The 21,143-nt window shown below is 63.8% G+C and overlaps 1 protein-coding gene across 1 annotated transcript; it reads right to left on the bottom strand.

Moving 5' to 3' along the window:
* Positions 1-18,701: 18,701 nt before the first annotated feature.
* On the bottom strand, positions 18,702-20,776 carry GADD45B (growth arrest and DNA damage inducible beta). Its single transcript, XM_082750732.1, has 4 exons — positions 20,495-20,776; positions 20,284-20,385; positions 19,676-19,898; positions 18,702-19,420 (listed from the first exon to the last, which is right to left on the bottom strand). Exons 1-4 carry the CDS (start codon positions 20,536-20,538, stop codon positions 19,307-19,309), a joined length of 483 nt encoding a protein of 160 aa, XP_082606858.1. The 5' UTR covers positions 20,539-20,776; the 3' UTR covers positions 18,702-19,306.
* Between the last annotated feature and the right edge of the window lie 367 nt (positions 20,777-21,143).

The following is a 21,143-nucleotide window of genomic DNA, read 5'->3' as shown; positions in this document are numbered from 1 at the left end:
CTGCCCCAGCGGGGCTCTGCAGCCCAACCAGCCTGTCCGAACGGTCTCTCGTTGGGTCCACGTCCATTAGGACCCGCTGTTGCCCCAGGCGGCCTGCGGATTGCCGTGACCTTGGGCAGGGCAGCTGTGACCCCTGGCGGCGCTGGCAGCCTGGTGATCCCTGCCAACATCCCCGGGGAGCCAGCTCGTCCCTCCTCCATGCCCACCAGCCTCGCCCCTCTTTCCTCGAACTCTAACGTTCTTCCCCACGTACACCTTTGCCACCAACAGAGAAACCTCCGGAAACCGCCTGATGCAAAGGACAGGAGGACCAGAGCCGCGCGCAGCCCGCCCGCTGCACGCATCTTGTCCCCAAACGTTTGTGTCCGTCCCAAATTAGGGGTGAGTGACAACGCTAACCCGACCTGGACCTGGGCCACGAAGCCTGACCCGCCGGCCTGCCCGCCCTCCCACCCCCATGAGGTTCCAATCAGGGGGCGCCGAGGAGGCCGTCTCCCCGCCCCCGGAGACCCAGAGTTGGGGGAAACCCTCCGAGGGCTCCGGGTGGGGCTCCCCCTGGGTGGCCACGGCGGCCCCAGCGCTCCCGGCCGCACACGTGTGGTGGCTGCGCAGAGCCAGCTCCAAGCCCCCGGTGGAAAGAGTGACGCGCGAGGCCTCGCCGGCGGGCCTGCCCGAAAAATGGGGCCCTTTCTGGCCAGGATGCCTCCCTCTGGGAAGCACTCCGAGCCCACGGTTGAGAAGGACATTTTTCCTCTGGTCAGAACACAGTCTGTCCGCGCCCGGGAGCGGGACAGGCGGGCGAGGAGGAGCCCGGGCTAGCCAGCAGGGGTCGGGGTCTCAGTCCCCACCAGCACCCCATCGCTCCTGTGCCCCCGGTTCCCGCAGGGGCTCTCATCCCTGCGTCCTCCCTGCGCTCGTCTGTGAGCAGAGCAGGTAGTCCTGGATGAAGCCGCGTGCGGATCCTGGGGCAGGAAGTGGGCTCACGCCCCCCTCTCGAGTCTCCCGGCCGGGCAGAAGGTGGGTTCCTACTCTAGGGGACACCCAGGAAAAGCCCTGTGTCTCCTGCCCCCTGGGTCGGCTTGTCTGCAGCCCGGTCCCGGAGCCTCAGGAGACTCCGGGGAGGTCCTGAGTTTGCAAACACTCGTGGCCTCGCCGTCCGGGCCAGCGGAGGTGCGTCCGCAAGGGAGGGGCGCTCAGACCGAGACCATCTGGGCAGGAGCACGGGGTCGGAGCTCAGGGTCGCCCACCTGCTGGAAGACGGAACATGGCTTCGGGGTGCACTGAAGCCAAACCCAACCCTCGGGTCATGGAACTGCTCCACCAGCAACACCTGCCCCCCCCCGGGGCGCCCCCCCATCCCCGCCAGCCCGACTGTCCGCCAGCCGGGTCCTGGCCGCCCTGGAACGGAGGGAGAGGAAACACCCTGCGCGTCTGGTCGTTCCGGCCCGCACACCGGGAAGCCCGCTCTCCGTGCGTTCTCTGAGGCGGTTTTCAGAACACACCCCCGGGGCAGGAGGGCTGCGGTGGACCCCGGCCCCGGGCTGTGACACCCACGGTGTCCCCTTGACTGTTTCCGGAGGGGATCCCAAAGCATTCCGGCGACAGGCACCCGGGTGGGGCGGGCAAGGCAGGCCCGGCAGCCTGGCGGAGAGCCGGCCGGCAGCGCGCGGCGCCGCAGCTCGGGGTCCTCCTCGGTAACACGAGCACAGTCGGGGGCCCCGAGGTCCTTGTGAAGCTACACGATGGGCGTCAAGGACAGTCAGCGAGGGACACCGGCTGCCGGCCTCCAGATGCTGCGGTGCCCTGCGCGGCACAAGCGACCACCGTCTCTTCCGACGCCTGCGAGCATTTCCTGCTGCAGGCGGACGCGCGCTCAGGGTCCTGGCCCGGGCCTTCTCTCGGCAGGCAGCGGGCCGACCGCCCTGCTTGGAGAGACGCGGCCCCAAAAGTGAGCTGCAGCGCGGGAGAAAGACGACACCGACCGTCGCGGCTGCCGAGGTCGAGCGAATGGGCTCCCCGAGGGCGGGTCCTCGCAGGGTGGGGCTGCGGACCCTGAGGGGCGCACCTCCACCACGGACCCTAGAGACCGGTGGGGACTGGGGTCCAGTGCATGTGTGAGCTGGTGTCCAGGGGACCATGTCCCTGGGGGATGGTGTTGGGGGATGGGGACAGTGTCCCAGGAGGGCCAGTGTCTGGGGGGCAGTGTCGTGAGGGGGACCTGTAACCCCGGGGGGTGATATCAGGGGAAGAGGAGCAGGTATGTGGGTGTGATATAGGGTGTCCTGGGCGACCCTATGGGGTGCAGTGTCCCAGAAGCCTTGTCTCAGGGTGGGGGGCATGGTGTCTTGGAGGGGTGGTTTCTGGGGGGCAGTGTCCCCAGGTGACCCTGTGTCCCAAGGAGGGGGGCAGTGTCTGGGGGACAGTGTCCGGGTGACAATGTCCCTGGGGGCTCCATGTTGCAGGGTGGGGGGACCATGTCCAGGGGCACTGTCCCTGGAGGGTCTGTGTCTGAGGTGAGGTGCAGGGGAGGCGTGGGGGGGGGCGTGGTGTCTGGGGGGCGGGGTGTGTGTCTGGGTGATGATGTCCCTGGGAGGACCCCGTGTCCGGGGTGAGGGGGCGCTGTTCCGGAGGGGTTCCCCGTGTCCGGGGTGAGGGGACGCTGTCCTGGGGGTCCTCGTGTCTGGGGTGAGGGGGCGCTGTCCAGGGGGTCCCCGTCTCCGGGGTGAGGGGGCGCTGTCCGGGCGGGGGTCCCCGTGTCCGGGGTGAGAGGGCGCTGTCCGGGCGGGGGGTCCCCGTGTCCGGGGTGAGGGGGTGCTGTCCGGGCGGGGGGTCCCCGTGTCCGGGGTGAGGGGACGCTGTCCTGGGGGTCCCCGTGTCTGGGGTGAGGGGGCGCTGTCCGGGCGGGGGGTCCCCGTGTCCGGGGTGAGGGGACGCTGTCCCGGGGGTCCCCGTGTCTGGGGTGAGGGGGCGCTGTCCCGGGGGTCCCCGTGTCCGGAGTGAGGGGGCGCTGTCCTGGGGGGTCCCCGTGTCCGGGGTGAGGGGGCGCTGTCCCGGGGGTCCCCGTGTCCGGGGTGAGGGGGCGCTGACCCGGGGATCCCCGTGTCCGGGGTGAGGGGGCGCTGACCCGGGGGTCCCCGTGTCCGGGGTGAGGGGGCGCTGTCCCGGGCGCCAGCCAGGCCTCAGGAGCACGCTAGCGAGCGGAGCTGCCGTCCCCTAGGCCCGCGCGGCCGAAGCCCCGGGAGGAAGGGCCCTTTCTCCGAAGAGGCGCGGCTACCTGCACCCCCTGCCGGGCCGGGTCAGGCGGGTCCTGCAAGGGGTCCCGGCGGACGAGCGACCCCCCTCCCGGCCTCGTGTTCCTCGACGCTTCTCTCCTGCGAGGCTGCGCAGAAGGCGCCACAGGGGGGGGGGCGGGGCGCCCCCCCCCCCCCCCCGTAGAGGCACGGACTCTGATTGGTTGAATGGTCTCGCCATGGGGGCAGGATGCGCATGTGCTGGCCTGGGGGCGGAGCTTCCCGCATGGGCACGCCCACCCCCACAGCTATAAAAGCCCGGCTTCTGGTTGGGTGCATCCCAGACCGACGCCTGCTCTTCACACTGCGGGTGTGGGTGGTCTTAACACGTTGCAGCTCATGTGTCACCGCTGATGAGTCCCTCCGTGACAAACTATAACTTGTAGCCTAGCCACACACACAAATCCTTTACAGCTTTTTTATCTTATTCTTTTAGTGTCAGGATGACTTAACTCTTCAATGAGACGTATTATTACACGGGACATATTTATACCAAAAAGTTATTCCTTGTTTATCTAAAATTCAAATTTGGGATGCCTGGGTGGCTCAGCCGGTGAGACATGTCTGCCTTTGGCTCAGATCATGATCCCAGGGTCCTGGGATGGAGCCCCGCATGGGCCTCAGCTCAGCGGGAAGCCTGCTTCCCCCACACCCCTCCCATCCCCCACCTGCCTCTCTGCCTACTTGTGATCTCTATCAAATAAATAAATAAAATCTTTTAAAAAGAAAAAAACAAAACTAAGTTCCAATTTAACTGGGCATCTTATATTTTATCTATAACCTTATTCATAATATTTGCTCATCATTGTGACCATCTGATCAGTGTGGCCATGGACCCCAGAATGTGGACCTCAGGTCAGGCATGGGTCAGCTTTTGTCCCTGTCCATCCTTGCTAACCAAGATCTGACCTAAGGGGCGCCTGGGTGGCTCAGTGGGTTAAGCCGCTGCCTTCGGCCTGGGTCATGATCTCAGGGTCCTGGGATCGAGTCCCGCATCCGGCTCTCTGCTCGGCAGGGAGCCTGCTTCCCTCTCTCTCTCTCTGCCTGCCTCTCTGTCTACTTGTGATCTCTCTCTGTCAAATAAATAAATAAAATCTTTAGAAAAAAAAAAAGATCTGACCTAAGTCGCTGCCTGCATGGTTTCCCCAAAGATAGCCACATCCTAATGCCCAGCACCTGTGTATGTTTTCCAGACTTGGCGGATGGGATTAATTAATGATCTTTGGACTGGAGAATATTCTGGATTTGGGGGGGGGGGTGTTGCTGGCAATGCCAGCACAGGGTTCCTTATCAGAGAGAGGCAGGAGGGTCTGAGGCAGAGAGAGGAGGTGATGGGACGCTGGGAGCCCAGAGAAGGTCCACGTAATGCAGGACCATGAACCAAGGGATAGCAGGGCACCCTCGGATTCTTGCCTGGAGCCACCAGAAGGATCGCAGGCTGGCGGAAACCTGGACCCCAAGAAGACTGGTTTCTGACTTCTGACCTCCAGAACTGGAAGAGAAGAAATCTGTGTTGCTGTACGCCTCTGTGTTTGCGGTGACTTACTACAGCCGCCGTAGGAAATTCACTCGATGCCCAACAAATACTTGCTGAATGAGCAAAAGAATGCCGGAAAGCATGCAGAAGGCAGCTGTGGAATATGCTATGGGTCAGAGCCAGGAGAGTCAGGAGACCACACTGGCCTCCGTGTGTCACCAGGCATGAGACCCTTGGCCATGAAATCATGCCAGAGCCTTGGTTTCCCTGTCTGTAGCATGGGGTCCCTCCTGCCAGCATCAAGGACCGTGAGGAGTCAGGAGATGGCTTTGAGAGTGGTCTCAAAGTATGGAGTTAGCTAGAACCCAAAACTTCCCCCTCGCCTCCAGCCAGGCTCTGGAGCCACCTGCTGCATCTCCTGCCAGGATCGTGTTCTAGAATTCCATTTCCATTATTACTCCATTTTCCTGGGGCTGGCAGCTGAGGTACAGAGTGGGGAGGTCACCATCCCAAGGTCGCCCAGCTCTTAAGGAGTGAAGTGTGGACGGAGATGAAAACATCTACAGTAGCCTAAGATGTGGTCCACCCTGTGTCCTCTCTGTGCCTCAGTTTACCCTCACCAAGCCAATCTTCCTCTGGGGGACACGGGAGCCCCCAGGCGGGGCACACCCGTCACACACTGAAAGGAGGTGAAAGGTCAGAGACTGGGGAGCCCCGCCCTGCCCTGGAGATGGAATCCAGCTGCGGCCCGTCATGGATTCCTGGAGGCCGGAATGTCCGGCTCACCTGGAACGTGGGAACGCCCTTGAGAGCCCCCCTCCCTCCGCAGCCAGGAAACATGGGGGCAGGGGGTCTCCCGCCCCAAGTCTGCCCCAAGGAGATGCCCTTCTGGGGGCCGGGCGCTGTGTGTCCTTGTGTGCCCTTTGCAGTTGACGCAGGCCTTGGGTCAGTAGGGAGGAGGAGGAGGGCCCCAGGGAGGAGGCGGGTGGCCAGTCTGGGTGGAGGAATCCCCAAACCGGCTAAAAATAGCCAGGGAAATTATTCCAACACCTTCTCAAAATAGAAAGCCGCCTCCCAGCCCAACAAAAGGCAGGGCAGCTGGGGGATGGGGTTGTGTTGAGGAAAGGCGGCCTCGGCAACCCTTCCCCCACCCCCAAGGCTATCTGTCCCCCTCAGGCTCTTGCCCCCGCCGCCCTCCCCAGCGCCGGCTGTGCCCCGGGGTCTGGAAGGCGGGGACGCCCAGGAGGCGTGGGGACCCTGCGAAGGGGATCCTCCCATCCCCAAGCCCCACTCGCGTCCTGGCCCAGTGGCCGCTGACCCGGGAACTGGGAGGGCCCGCCACTCCGGCTAAAAATAGCCCTCCTCTCCGCCCAAGCTATTTTTAGTCCATTGGCCCAGGCCTCAGCACCAAGGCAGCCACCGGCGGGCACACCCGGCCGGGCAGCCGGGGGGCGCGGCGGGGGGGGGGGGGGGAGCCCTGGCTCGGACGTGGGCACCGCCTCTGGCCACCGCAGCGGCCAGAGCTGGGGAGAGACCAGCAGTGTGGACGGTCTGGCCCGAGCGGCCGACTGGCCGGGTGGCGCCGGGGCGCCCGCAGGCCCTCCGCGAGCCCTCCCGCTGCAGGAGAGCCGGGCCGCCGCGCCCCTGCGGGTCCGGAGCCCCGAAGGCGCTGGGCCCTCCCTCTGGAGCGGGGAGGGGGCTCTCGGGTCCCTGAGGGGGCACTGCGACAGCGGCCGCGCTGAGCGCCTGACGGAGCGGCACAGGCGACCGCCCGCGGGCCTCAGTGTCCGCATCTGCGACACGGGGGCCGCGCAGCGCGCGCGGGGCCCGGACTCCCTTTCCCCCCGCGCCCTCTCCCGCCCGCGCGGCTCCAGAAGCGCAGGCGCTGATGTCATCCCCGGCCAGTCCGGCCTCCCCGCGCCGCGGCCGTCACGGGCGTTCCTGCGCCAGGGAATCCCGGCCCCCGCGCGGAGCCCCCGTGGAAACCCGTGACGCCAGCGCCGCCGCCGCAGCTCTTCCGGCGGCGCCCGGGCAGGGGCGGGGCGGGGCGGGGCGGGGCGTGCTCGGGCGCGGGGCCCACCCCCACGCGGCCCGGGACGCGCGCGCGCGCACACGCTCCACCGGCGCGCGGGGCCCGGCGCCCGCAGGGACGGCGGCTCCCCGCGGGGCACGATCGCGCGTGGAAGGGGCGGCGGGAGGGGGTGGGAAGCCAGGCCACACTGCAGGGCCAGTGTGCGACACCAGGGGTGGAGGAGAGGAGCGGGGCGCGCGCCCTGGACACGCGCGCGCGCACACGCACACGGTGCTGGGTCGCGCGCGCGCGCACACACACACACACACACACACACACACACACACACGGTGCCGGGGGCCCTGGCCTGTGGGCGTGGGGCCGCAGCGATGACTCCGAGCCCGTTCCCTGTCTCCCCGCCAGTCTGGGAGCTAATTACTGTGAGGACGAGACGGGCTGGCTGGAAAGATGAACAAATCCCAGTGTGTCTGCAGCACGTCTGGGTCTGCGGGCCCCACCAGTGTCTGCTCCCGGGTGCGGGGCGTGGCGGGCGTGCGGCCCTGCGTGCGTGGGGGAGCCCTGGGCGTCCGCGCCGCCCCGCAGGGCCTGTGCTGGGTGGTGGGTGCGGCGCCCCTGCTGTCTGCGGGGGGGGGGGGGCGGTGAGACAGATCAGTGGGAGCGTCTACTCTGCTTATGCATAAAGTGGATCTAATCATAGTGCTCACTCCGAGATTATGAGGAGTCCGTGAGTCCATGGACTGAGGTGTGTGCTCATCACAGGGCCCAGGAGCCCCCCACCCCCACCCCGGTACCCGGGATAAGCGAAAACTTAGGCCCACACCACAGCCTGGGGTGAGCGTTCCCGGAGGCTTTATCCCTAATTACCAAAGCCTGAGAACTACCCCACCGGCCATGCCCAGCGCAAGGGTAGACCGAGGCCGCCGCCCCCACAATGGAGCAGGAGTGGGCAGTGCACAGGGACTGACCCTGACAAGCCTAAAGGGAAGGAGGCGACCAGACATCGAAGGCCGCCGGAGTGTGAGTGCACCTGCCTGAGCCGTCCAGGGTGGGCACAGCCACCGACAGGAGCTGGTGGGTTAGGATTAAGGGAGGGGGTGGGGAGTGACCGCTGATGGAGACAAAGCTTCTTCTGGAGGAGATACAAATATTTTGTAATCAGATGGAGGGGATGGCTGCACAACTCCGTGAAAACACTAAAAACGCTAGAATTAGACTCTTCAATAGAGTGAATTTTGTAGTATGTGGATTGCAGCTTTTTTTTTTTTCTTTTTAAGGAACAAACTGTTTACATATGCAACACCTTAGGCAACGTGGTGGAAGCCCACCGCGCAGTATAAGGACCAGCCTGGGGGAGGTGCAGGTGGGGTGATCCTGTCTTTATGACTTTCTGGAAAAGGCAGAACTGGGAGCACAGAGCAGCCCCCTGGGGGCAGGGGCTGGTGCAGGGGAGAGCCGGCTGACCAGGGGCAGCAGGCGGCTTCTGGGCCGTGCGCCTACTGTAAATCTTGATAGCATGAGGACTCATAATCGCGTCTGTTTGTTGGGACTTACGGGATTGTACGCCTAAAAGGTATGAATGATACCTCAGTGAACCCAGCGTTCAAAACACGCATGTGAGGTGTTTAGAAAAAACACTCGGCGTGTAGTAGACACAACAGACCACGGCTTGTTACTACAGTTGCCGGGGGCCGGGCGTGCAGGTGCAGCCCAGAGCCCGTGCCACTGACGGGGCCTGGATCTGGAGCTTGGAGGCTGGGGCACCTAGAGCACCCGGCGGTACCTCTGCAACACACACACGCAGAAACCATCCAAAAACATGCACATGGGTATGCATGAATGTGTGTGAGCACACCCAAGCACACGGGTGTACATGCATACAAAACGCACATGCATAGAAACACTCGCGTGCCCATGCACATACGGCGTTTGCAAGTGCGCACACACTTACACATTTGCGTGCAAACACACACGCATGTGTACACCTACACAAAGCCATGTCCATGCACACAGACACAAATACCCACATACAGCCATGCACACCGACACACACGCACATACACCCCCATACGCCCAGAAATATGTGCAGGGGCACACACTAAAGACACGTGGGCTCACGCCTACACACATTCACTCACACTCTCGCAGGCAGGGCAGGGGCCCCAGGCGCCCCATCTGAAGGCTGGGAAGAGGGCATCTGCGCCGGGAAGGAGCCAACTCATGTCTGCGTGTCCCAGATTGGGTCTCTGTGAACTGCGTGTGGGTGTTTTGGGGCCTCCCTCCTCTCTGTCTCCAGGACACAGACAGCCCCCCCCCACAAGCCTCCTCCTCCCTGTGCAGTCCCCCACCTTCCTGTCCCCACCCCAGCAGGCAACCGTGGGAATCTCCTGGCTTTGGCTGCAAAAGGATGAGAAGAAAAGGGCCCCCCACCCCCAGACCAAGCATCTGCTTCTCATAGTCTGCCCCTCCCCTCCCCCACTCCACAGTAATGCCCTCCCGTCTCCGGGCCTCAGTTTCCCGGGATATGAAATGAAAAGATCGTTTCTGGGAATATCCAGGAGCCCCTCGGCAAGTCCCCCAGCCTGCACGGCTCTGGCCCTGCCAACTCAGGCTGCATGTTTTCTGGAACCTTCTGCAGACAACACCCTAAGCCCTTAGGAGAACCTCAGATGGTGGGAACTGCAGGCCCCGGGACCACCTAATAACACGGGTGTTTGGGGAGTAGGGCACGAGGCTCACCGTGGCCTGAGGAATCCCTTGAAACTGAGGGGTGGTCGCCCGGTGGCCTCGGGAGGGGAGGTCAGGAGCCTGAGGCGACTGGATGGACAGTGCAGACAGACCGTAGGGAGAGAAGAGGGCTAATCCTGGGCTCAAAACGGCGTGCATACCCTCGAGGCCTGCGTGTGTCCGCCTGGCCCTGGTTTCTGCGGTGAATGAATGGAAGCGGACTCCACGGTTTCCTGATCAACGGGCATGGCCATGGCTGGCAAGTGGGAGCTGAACTCATCCCGACTGCGGGTCTGGAATGTCTTACATCTTTTTGTTGCTCCTGGATGTACAGGTCCCCAGTGCATCTAGATGCTCCGTACATAGTTGCAAAGTGACGCTTCCCTTCATCTGGTGGCTCACTCTGCAAATATCCACCAGCGCCAGCCAGCTGGCACGTGTGCCAAGGGAGCCCTGAGTGAATCAGAGAAGTATCTCTGTCCTGTGGAGCCCAAGGGTGAAAACGGATCCCCAGAGCCTTTGCTGCGTTCTGTGGCTCTCGTGTCACCTACAAGTGCAGGCTGGTGTGCGTGCAAAACCACGCGCCTTTGTATACGGGGTGCAGAGTTAGCACGGGCCTGGCCCAGGCACGCAGGAGTGTGTGCACAGGCGCGCATGCGCAGTCTGGGGCCTGGCTCCTCCTTGGCATTGCCTGCCCGCCCCGCCCATCTGCCGAGAGTGCCCGGGGCCAGGTGGGGCCGGGCGCGCCGGAAACCTCTCCCAGCTGCTGTGCCCAGTTTCAGGGAAGCCACCCGCTGGCAGCCTGCCACAGAGCCCGCCTGCCCTTGCACCTGCCCCCTGGGCTTCCAGGAAGGTCCCAGGAGGCCCTGCCTCCAACCCTGCATGACTGAGTCCTCCCCGCAGACCCACACAGTGCAGGGGGGTGTCCAACCCACTTCCTCCCACAGGGTCAGAGCCCCTCGCAGTCAGGGCCAGAAGAGACTCAAACAGCAGAGTTTGGGGTGAACTGAAGCATATACCCCAAGACGCCTGGAGAGGGTCTCAGCTCTCGGTGGGCGCCTCGAATGCTGCTCTCCCTAAATCCACTGGTGTGGGCGGTCTGCACAGGGAGCATTTGAACTTGGAACAGGTTGCACGCTTGTGATGACCACACAGGGTGCACCCGAACGCAGGTGTGCATGCATTAGGATTTTGTACTCACATGTGGGTATCTGCACAGATGAGAGTATTTGAAAATAGGGGACTTCTTCACAAATGGGTATCCGCGAGCGTGTCTGTGCCTGCACATGGCGGGTTCCTGCACACACCCTGGTGCCACGCACAGTAAGTATTTGCACGCATGAAGCCATCCGCTCGCTGTGGGTATTTGTATGCAAACGGGGGTCTGCACACATGGGAATTTTCACGCAGGAGAGGGACTGCACACGGTGGGTCTTGCACACAGTAGGTCCTGCACAGGTGGAAGTCTGCGCGTGCGCGCTGGCACGTAGGTGCGAGTCCGCACACGGTGGGCTGTTCAGTGTTCTGCACACGGTAGGCGCCCCCCCCCCCGCCCCGGTCAGGGGACTGCACACAGTAGGCCTTGCTGCTCGAGGGTCGGTGGCGGTGCAGCCCGTGCCGCTGAGCACGCACCCGGTCCCTGCGCCACCACGGCCCGGCTGCCCACTCCCGCGCCCGGCCCGGCAGGTCAGGCGGCTCCAGCCGGGCGTGGGGCGGCCAGCGGGGCAGGGAGGCTATTCCGGGCGCTGGCGCGGTGCCCGGGCCCTGCGCGCCAGGCCGCCCGGGGAAGGCGCCGCTCACAAAAGGAGGGTCTGTGCAGACGCCCCGCCCTCGGCCCGGCCGCCCGCCGCCAGGGACTGGGGGAGGGAGACGCCGCCGGGACGGCCGCCGGCGCAGACCCCCCCACCCCCACCCCCGGGGCGGCCGCAGACACCGCGCCTGGCGGGCACCAGCGGGAGGCTGGCACCGCCGGGCGCGGGAGGGGGTCGGCGGCAAGCGCGGGGGGCTCCCGTGCGCACCAGCAGCGCTCCCAGGGCGCGCACGGAGGGGGCTCTGGAGAGGGTCGGGGCCCCTGACGTGGGGAAACGAGAGGGACAGGCCCCTGCACTTCGCCCACTCGGGATTTCTCTGGCTCTCGCACACCCGCCTCTGTCTCCAATTATCCAGTTTTAAGTACCGAGGAAGCCGGGACTCCTGCCTGCTGGGTCGGGAGGGCGTCTGGGGCCAGGGTCAGCGCCCCTCTCCACCCCCAGAGTGTCTGGCGGGAGGCGGGGTGGAGGGAAGGCGTGGTCAGGCTTCTCAAGGCCGAGCTTTTTACAAAGCGCTTCCGCGCATTAAATGGTTTCACCTCGCCACGTGGGAGGGCGGTTAGACTTTCCCTTTTATGGATGGGGAAACTGAGTCACGCTCGCTGCGCGCCCCGCGGGTAGACGGGAAGCCGCCGAGAGCCCACTCGAGCCCAAAGCTGCGCGGCTGCCCCCTCCTCCTTCCCCTCGCAGCCGCCCAAGGGGAATTTATGGCGCGCCTGCTGTGTACGCCGCGGCGCGCACGTCCCCCCACGCGTGCACGCAGGCTCCCGCTCCCACACGTGTGTGCTCACGCACGGGGGAAGAGCAGCCCCGTGTGCACGAGGGTCTTCTGCTGGGCCTGCGCCGCCCCCAGACACCCCTCATCCCACCCCACCCCAGCCCCAGAGCCTGGGAAACTCCGGCGCCCGGGAGGAGGGGTGGGGTGGGAAAGAGGAGGCAGGGACAATGCAGGGAAGGGGCAGGGAGGGGCTTCTCCAGACGGAGCGTCTGTGTGTCTGTAAGTGTGTCGGCCGCAGGTCCTTGGGGGAGGGGGTGGCACCGGGGCTGTGCATCAAGCTGGTGGTTCCGGGTCTCCCGAGGCCACCGCCAGGAATCGTGGGTCCCTGGCACACTTGACCTTCACCAGCCCGGACGGGCGGGGCACTCAGGTCTCTCTCGGTCTGTCATTCCCAGATTGTCCCTTCCAACAGATAAAGCCATGCCGTCGGGTCGCCTCCCCACCCTCCAGCGTGCCCAGCCTCTAGTCTGGCGGCACCGCGACCTTGAAAAATCTAGGAGAAAGGCCACGCCCCTTGCCTGGGCTTCTGGGTCAGGAGAGAACCTTTGGGAAGGATGAGGCACCCGGCAGGACACCCCGGGACGGGGGGGGGGGGGGGGGGGGGGGGGGGGGGGGGACTGTGGGGCTGGTAAATGCAGGCGGTGGTTCCGGAGGGCAGGAGGGACAGGCCAGAGTCCTGCCTGACCCCTGGGAGGAAAGAGGGAAGTATTTCAGAAGCCAGGAAGGCCCCGGCTTCCTTCTGGTGCTTTCCTAGAAGAGGGGTATCATCTCAGCAAGAACACGCCCCGCCCTCCCCGAGCCATCTTACCTACTGGTGGAAGGAGCCACAGGGAAGCTGTGCCCATGAGATGCGGGGCACCTTGCTGGGGGAGAACCGCTGTGCAGGGAGGCTACCTGAGTGCCCGTGAGCTCCCCAGCGGTCACCTGGGGCGACTCTCAGCACCCCCAGCCTTGCCGCAGGGCGCCCCGGGGGGAGGCAGGAGGGACCCTAGGACGCATTTGGAGTCTGTGTAAAGAACTCCCACTCCCTGCTCTGCTGTGAAGACCTGAGAGCCAGCTAAAGAGGGGTGTGTGCCGGCATGTGTGCCCGTGTACACACATCTGTGAACGGGAGACCCGGGTCGCAAGGGTCTGCGTGTGACTGGAGGACATCACGGGTATTTCTGTGCAGGGGGCGGGGGTGACGGGGTGAACTGTGTCCGCTCACAGGAGGTGAAGCCCTGACCCCTGGCACCTGGTGATGGGGTCTTATCTGCAGGCAGGTTGTTTGCAGAAGGTGGAGGGGGTTCTGAAGGCGGGTCTGACCCGTACATCTGGCGTCCTCCAAGAAGGTGTCCCTGGGACACGGAGCTGCACATACATGGAGGCGGCCACGAGGATGGGGGCGGAGGGGGGGACACACCCAAGTCCCAGGCACACCTGAGGCCACCTGAAGCAAGAGGCCTGGAAAGATCCTTCCTCAGAGCTGCAGAAGGACGCCGTCAGCTCACATCTGCGGCCTCCAGAAGCAGAAGCCAGGCCGTTTCTGCTGTGGAGCCCCCATGCCCACCCCCGACCCACTGCGTACCAGCAGCCCCAGCGCACTCCTGCAGTGGGCTAGCCTGAGGTCCAGAACAATGCATGTGTGTGTGCGTGTGTGGCCATGCCCATCTGCCCGTCTGAGGATCTTAGTGTGTGCTGTTTGCGTGTGCAAGCACACACAGGTGCGTCTGCACGCACCTGTGGCCATCCGGGGCCACAGCGGAGCACAGACAGTCCCCCCGGCCGGCAGCCACATCGGCTGCCTCCCCCAGAGCTCACGCCCTGAGCCCCCTTCTTAGCCCGAGGCAGAGCCATGTGCAGAATCAGCAGCTCCTGCAGTTGGCGGGCGCGGCTGGGTCTAACGGCAAAACCCCAGATGGTCAGGAGTTCTGGGCGCCCACGACTTACAGGACAGACACCTCGCTCATGTAAAAAGACTCCCGTAAACAGTGGCCTACGACTCAGACTCACTCAGGTAACAATAGCTGCCTCTTCTGGAAGGCTCCCTGCCGTTCTAAATGCCCCACATACTTGGCTAGCTAAGGCTCACAACAGCCCCAGAGGTGGGCGCTGCTATTAGTGTCCCCATTGCGCAGATAAGGAGACTGAGCCCGCAGGGATGAAGCAAGCGGCCCCGGGCACACAGCCGGCCGCCCCCACAGGGCCTGCTTCCAGCTTCCCTGCCGCGGGCGGTGTCCCTGGTTCCGGCCAGGACCTAGCACCTGGCAGGCCGGCGTGTGTCCCTCAGGAACAAAACAGTCTGTCCCAGAGAAGGAGGTCACCATCAGTGGGTCAATCTCGGCACATAACTCAGGAGTCTTTGTGCCGAGGATGTCCGAAGTGCCAGAGTCCCAAGCAGGGTGACATGTGTCCTTACACACAGGCGGGTGCTGGGAAGTCGGAGGGCTGAGTTGGAGACGGGAGACAGGCTCTCGGGGGTCCTGTGTGGCGAGATTCCCCAAAGATGGGGCATGCGGCGACATGGAAGCAAACAAGGCTGACTCAGCGTCCGCTGGGGGAGGGGTCGCAGGAAGGGCTCAGGACAGAGGGGTCCCCGCGCGTGCACGAGGCAGAGCTTGGAGGACAGGTGCGCGAGCAGGGCCTGGGCGGGAGGCGTGGTGCCAAGCCCCAGCGCGTGCTTGATGACGTCGGCACCGTCCCGTGTTCTTGTCTACACAGAAGGGTGCACACGTGGGACAACAGACGTGGGGCAAGCGACCCGAGTTTGACGGTGACACACACACCACGGACGAACCCCCAAATATGCAAAGATCATGCACCGTCGGGAGTGCGGCCCTGTTTCTGTGGGTTGTGCCAAACCAGGCAAAGCCACAGAGAAACACAGTGGATTCATGGGTGCCAGGAGCTGGGGGGAGGGGCTGGGGAGGGACCATGTATAAGGACAGAGCTGCTTCTGGAGTGATCGAATGTTCTGGAACTAGACAGGGGTGATAACTGCCGAAATCCATGTAGTGTGCTAAAAAAAACACTAAATCACACTGTAAGGGGGGTACATTTTATGGTCTATAAACTATATCTCAATTACATTAAAATAAAAATATAAACAGATATGAAAGCCTAGCTCTGCATCACACAGGCCTTGGCTTGGTCCCTGATCAGACCATCACCCAGCTGTGTGACCCCCGCTCTCTAACCCCAGCTGTGTGACCGCGGGCAAGTGGCTGCACATCTCTGAGCCCTTGTGCTCCCTTCCTATGAAAAGCAGATGAAGATAGAAACTATGGGGCAGAGCTGTTTTGAGGAGATAACAGGGCAGAAGCTGGCCTGGCCGTGCCGGCTGTTCTGACACTGATCTCAACCTTGCTGCCGGCTCTGGCCCTCTTCCTTGTAGGCCCCTGCTTGTCCGCAAGTCCAGGGCTATGTTACGTGTTTCAGGACATGCCCCCCAGGCCAGCCCCCTTCTCCGGGCACGGAGGATGCAGGTACGGGCTTGACTCCTACAAACTGTTAAGGCCCCGGGGCCAGAGATGACATCTGTGTTTACACAGCTATCAACATGCATGTAACCCGGGCCCCGGTCCACTGGGCGGGTGTGCAAACACACGCAAACTGTCCTGTGGACGCGGGGCTCAGAGAAACTAAGTGACTTGCCCAAGGGGGTGGTGTGAAGCTGGACCTGCAGCCTCAGGCCCAGGAGTGCCTGGTGGGGCCCAGCAGGTGACAGCGTGTCTGGGCTCTGGGGTCTGGAGAGCTGGGTGCACGCGTAGCCACATGGGGGGTGCGTGTGTGCGTGTCTCAGGGCCACGGGTATAGGCATGGACAGAGGTGAGTGCGGGAACCCTGAGGTGAACCTGCACCCCATCCCCTGGGTCCGCCTGCACCTTCCTGCTGATGTCATGGCATCTCTCGTCTCCCTGGCCCCCAGCGGTGGGAGCCCAGGGGTCACCGGCAGAGGTGACCTGGGCAGCTTCTCTTTGGCGTGAATTGTGCAGGAGAGGTGTCCTGGGGACGGCGCCATCTGTGTCCTCACCCTCAGCCTGCGTTTTCCCCAGGGGCTGACTAGCCTGTCAGTGACAACTGAAGACAGTGGCCAGTCTGTGGCTCCGCCTCGCTGGGCCTCGTCTCTTCTGGAAACTGGACTCCGTGCTCCTGTTAAAGCACCCCCCCCACCACCACCACAGCAGCAGGGGCAGGAGCAGGCCAACTGCTGCCTCCACCCTGCGCTTGCACAGGGCAGTGCCCAGAGAGCTGGGGTCTCACTCCCAGGCCTTGGGTTCATCTCCCTCTCCCAGTCCTGGGAGGTCACACCCCTTCCGGGCTTCATTCTTCACCTGCAAAGGAAAGGAACCAAATACCTGAAGTTGAAGTCAAACCCAGAGTGGGAAAAGGAGAGGCACTCGAGCCTGAGACAGAAGCAAACATCGGCCATTCCGTGCCTACCGCGCTCCCCAGTCCCGTTCACAAGCAAAACTGACCTGCCCCTTCCTTGCACTGAGTTCCGAAAATATTGCTTGAAAATCATCTTCAGTTTGCTGAGTTTGGAGCACCCGCTTTCTCAGATTCTGCGTGCGAGCCTCGCCTCCTCTCAGCTCTGGTAACTCACAGGGCGGAGTACGGAGATGATTCTAGAAGGGCACGGGGCGTGGGAATAGTGCTGGGACAGCAGCAGTAATGGCCAATCCTTCTGTGTTCCACGTGGGAAGACCTAATCTAAAAAATATGAACCTTGTCAACAGTCTAGGAGGTAGCCAGCATTCTTCCCCCAATTTTCGGGCAGTGGGACTGAGGCACAGAGAAGTGAGGGGACCAGCCAAACGTTACACAGCTGGGGTCCCCCCCATGCCTTGTGTGTCCTTGGGACACACAAGGAGCTGGAGTCTTCCCCTACTGGACAGAGGACCTACAGACGTCACAAGCCCCTCTGGATGGCCAGAATCAAGATAAGGACAGAGAGGCCACACACACACACACACACACACACACACACACACAGCGGTGCCACTACCTCGGGGGTAAGCCTGCCCCCAGAGGAGCCAAGGCAACACCCAAAGCTGACCCTTGTCCTGGCCCGTCCTTCCCCATTAAGCCCCGCCCCCTGGGGTGGGGAGGGTCCCTTCAGCCTCTGCTGTCCTCCCCAGGTTCCCTCCCGCCAGGGCTCTGTCTCAGGGATTCCAGCTCCCCATCTCCCCTCACCCCTTCGCGGGGTCCCCAGCTCCCTCCTCACCTCCCTCTTTCCCACCCCTCGGGGCTCCTTCCTCCTCCCTCCCCTCCCCACCCCCTACAGGGGTCCTTTCTGAGACCCCAGTCCGCCCGGGTTCCTCCACACCTTGCACCCCAACACCCCAAACCCTCTCCTCTTCAAACTACCCCTCCACCCCTGAGGGCTCCGGCCCCTGCCTCTACTAAGCATCTCCCCTCGCCCTGACCTCTAGGGGAGCCCTCCGGCCGCTCCCGCCGCGGGTCCCCACTGAGGGCTCCATCTCGGGGTCTCCTTCCCGCTTCGGGGATCCCGTCTCCCCACTTCGTCTCTCCCCTTACTCGCACCCCCCCCCAGGAATCCCCCCCTCCTCTCCCTCTGGGACTTCCCCCTCCACCTCTCCCACCCCCCCCATCCTCCGCGGCGGGGCTCTCCCCAGCCCCGTGACTCCCGGGGGACCGCCGGGGTTTTCCTCCCGCGCCCACGTAGGGCTCCGTGGAAAGGTTGCGGCCTGCAGCGCAGCCCGCCCCGTCCCCCTCCTAGCAGGGCGCAGGGACACGCTGCCGCCCAGACGCCGCAAGCCCACCCCGCAGACCTGGGGCGGGGGAAGACTGAGGCGGGGTGGGGCGGACAGGCGCGAGCCCCGGCTCCCAGCCCCGGGGGCAGGGGAGTCACCGCGCCTGCAGCTTTGGGAGAACCGGGAGGTGGCGGGTCCTGGCCCTTGGCCGGACAGTTTCGGTTTAGAGGCAAAGCACAGCCCCGGGCCAAGCCCAGCTGGGCTGGGAGCATGACTTCCGCGGGTTTTTTGCTTGTTGATCTTAGTTTGGGGAAAGAAAAACTTTTTTTCCTGTAGTGCAGTGAGGAAGCCTGTCCCGGGAGGGGGAACGCATGGGTGCGGTGGGAGGCCCCTCCCTGGGGGTTGTCCGGAGGAGCCCTCCCTGCAAGCCCAGCCCTGCCAGGGCCGCTGCGAGCCCTGAGCCCGCCGCTGTCCAGGTGCCCCCCTGACCTCTCCGGACCTGGGGCTGGCGGCGGCGACTGGGGGGGGGGGGTGCTGCAGCCTGCTTCCCAGGGTGCGTCTCTCTAGGCCCGGAGCTTGGGGCTGGCTCCAGCACAGCCCGAAACAGCTGCAGCACAGCAGCCAGGTTTCGTAATAAACCGGTCTTTTAATTGCTATGGGGCAGGAGGAGGATTAAAAAAAAAAAAAAAAAAAAAGAGGCCAAGGTTTGTTGGCGAGGTTGGCGCCGGCTGCAGAGAGAAGAGGTACTGTTTCTGCAGCGGAGCCCGGCTGCTAGCAGCGACTTAGGTAACACTTCCTGGTGAGCCTGCGGAGGCTTGGGGGGCAGTGCTGCTGGGGCGCAAGGGGGGACGGCGCAGAGGTCCTGGCCTCAGAGGTGGCAAAAACACAAGAACCCAGAAGCTTTAGAAGTTTATTACAAGGTCACTGTAGAAGTAAAAATATATGTATCTGTAAGCTTTCGAGCTCTCTCAGTGGTTCAAGTAACAAGTGCAAGTAACAAAATAGATGGTCCTCCACGTTTGCAAACTGGGAGTTCATGGGTACAGAGCAAGGTCAGCCCCAGCTCCCAAGTCCCCAAGTCTCGTCCTGGCAAGGGCGCAGACCCTCGCGCCCGCGAGTCCCATGCAGATGGCAGCGCCGGTCTCAAGACGGGTGGGGACGTCGGTCTCACTCCACCCCGAGTGTGGGGTCCCGGCCCTCCACTGTGGGGGAGGCCGCGGCTCCCCCACTCCAACTGCTCTGTCGCAGAGCCTGAGCTCCAGCTTCCCCTCTCCTGCTGGCCCGGGTCCCCCTCTTCTGTCTCGCGGGGGCCCCAGCGGGCGCTGCTCCCGGCTCACCGCCCTGGGGGCGGCTGCGCGCTCCCCTCTTCTCCGACGACTCTGCCCCCACGGTTGCACAGGTCGGGTTGTTTTGGGGGGTTGTTCTGGGGGGGAGGGATCAAATATTTATTTTATTTTTGGTTTTGGTAGCAACCCAGCAGGTTGCGATGCCGGGATGGGTCTCAGCGCTCCTGGAGGGAGATGTAGGGAACCCACTGGTTGTTGCCTCGGCTCTCTTCGCAGTAACTGGCGACCTCCACCAGGCCGTGGCTTTTCCAGGCATCTGTGTGAGGGTTCTGCGGCGGGGGGAAAGAAGGGGTTCAGTGGGAGCCCCAGGAGTGGGCAGGGAGCCTCCCTCTCCCAGGGCCCCTCTGGGGAAAACAGGCCAGCTCAAAATAGCTCCCCCTAGAAGGAGGGCCGGCCAGGGCTGCCCACGGGACGTTCCGAGCGTGGCTGAGCGCTGAGCTGGGCCGAGGCTGGCAGCTCAACTTTGTTGACAAACAGACCCCAGGTGCCCGGGCAGGGTGGGGCACGTCCCAGGCCCAACTCACCGTGACCAGGAGGCAGTGCAGGTCTCGGGGCTCGGTGGTGCCCTGGGTCTCCGCTGGCTCGCCCAGCAGCTGGGCCAGACGCTGCATGCCTGACACCCGGACGATGTTAATGTCGTTGTCACAGCAAAAGGACTGGATGAGCGTGAAGTGGATCTGCAGGGCGATGTCATCCTCCTCCTCCTCATCAATGGCCAGAAGGCACAGGACCACACTGTCAGGGTCCCTAAGGGGGCCAGAGGAAGGAGATGGGTCAGCTGGGGGCTGAGGAAAGGCCACTGAGGGCAAGGGAGTTTCGAAAAGCAAAGAGAAACCGAAGGTGCCGAAGGGATCGCATGTGCATGCAGGGGGGAGGCGAGGTGGGGAGACGCACGTTTTGAGATATCTGGGGAGAAGCGCAGGAGCAAATATGGTGGTGAGCACTTGCAAACGCCGCAGTCAGGATACTGCAACCCACCTCCCAAAGCAAGCACAGAGGCCCTCGCTCCACAGCGGGACGCGTGGGGGAAATCCTAGCCCTGCGCGAGAGAGGGGTGCAGCGGGGGGGGGGGGGGGGGCAGAGCGGAGGGGGTCCCCGCCCGCGCCCAGTCCGGGGACGGTGTGTGACTCACACATTCATCAACTTGGCTGACTCGTACACCCCCACGGTGAGGCGGTCCTGGCACTGCGCGGCCACCAGCAGCTCCTCCACCGCGGCGCTCACGGTCTGCATCCTGGGGTCAGGAGAGAAGGAGGGTCAGCGCTCCGCCGGGCCGGCCACCGATCGATCGGGACCCCGCCCGGCCCGGCTGACCTCAGGGGGCCACAGCCCGGGCTACTTACTTCTGCGCCGCGTTGTCGCACGCCACGAGCTCTTCCAACGTCATGTTGCAGTTATAATCCACAGTGGAAAGCAGCCCAGACAGTCCCGAGCGAGAAAACGCAAAATCCGAGGCCGCGAAGCCCAAAACCTTCCCACGGAGCCCGCGCGCTCGTTCAAGACCTTCGGAAGGCAGCGAAATCCTCCCCCAAAGAAGGGGGCGAAAAAGGCAAAATCCTCAGCAAGAGTAATCCGCACGGCTGCGAGGAAGCGGATCGCGTCCGCGGCTTCGGCGATCTGAGCCCGCGGCGGCAGGCGCGGACTTTTACAGACTCGCGGCCAGAGGCGTGGCCTAGGCGGCGCGTCCGCCCCTCCTATTGGCGAGCCAACAAAGGCGAGGGAAAGGCCCGCTGCGATTGGCCGACGCGGGCAGGGGGCGGAGCGCCGCGCAGGGGGGGCGCCCACGTGGGGGCGAGAGCCGGGAGGAGGGCGCGGGGAGGGGCGGCGGGGAGCGTGAGTGCCAGAAAAGAAAAAAAAAGCAGAAGTTTTCCTCCTGATTTCCCGGCAGTTGCACCGCGTTTCGGGGCGCGCGCGGGATTTCCAGCGCGCAAGGCCGGCGCAGACTCTCGGGGTGGGGGGTGGCCTGGAATCCCCTCCTGGTCCCGGGAGAGT

Source organism: Mustela nivalis (assembly GCF_964662115.1).
Source record: "Mustela nivalis genome assembly, contig: HAP1_SCAFFOLD_1774, whole genome shotgun sequence".
Taxonomy (NCBI): domain Eukaryota; kingdom Metazoa; phylum Chordata; class Mammalia; order Carnivora; family Mustelidae; genus Mustela; species Mustela nivalis.
This window is presented reverse-complemented; position numbering and strand designations above follow the sequence as displayed.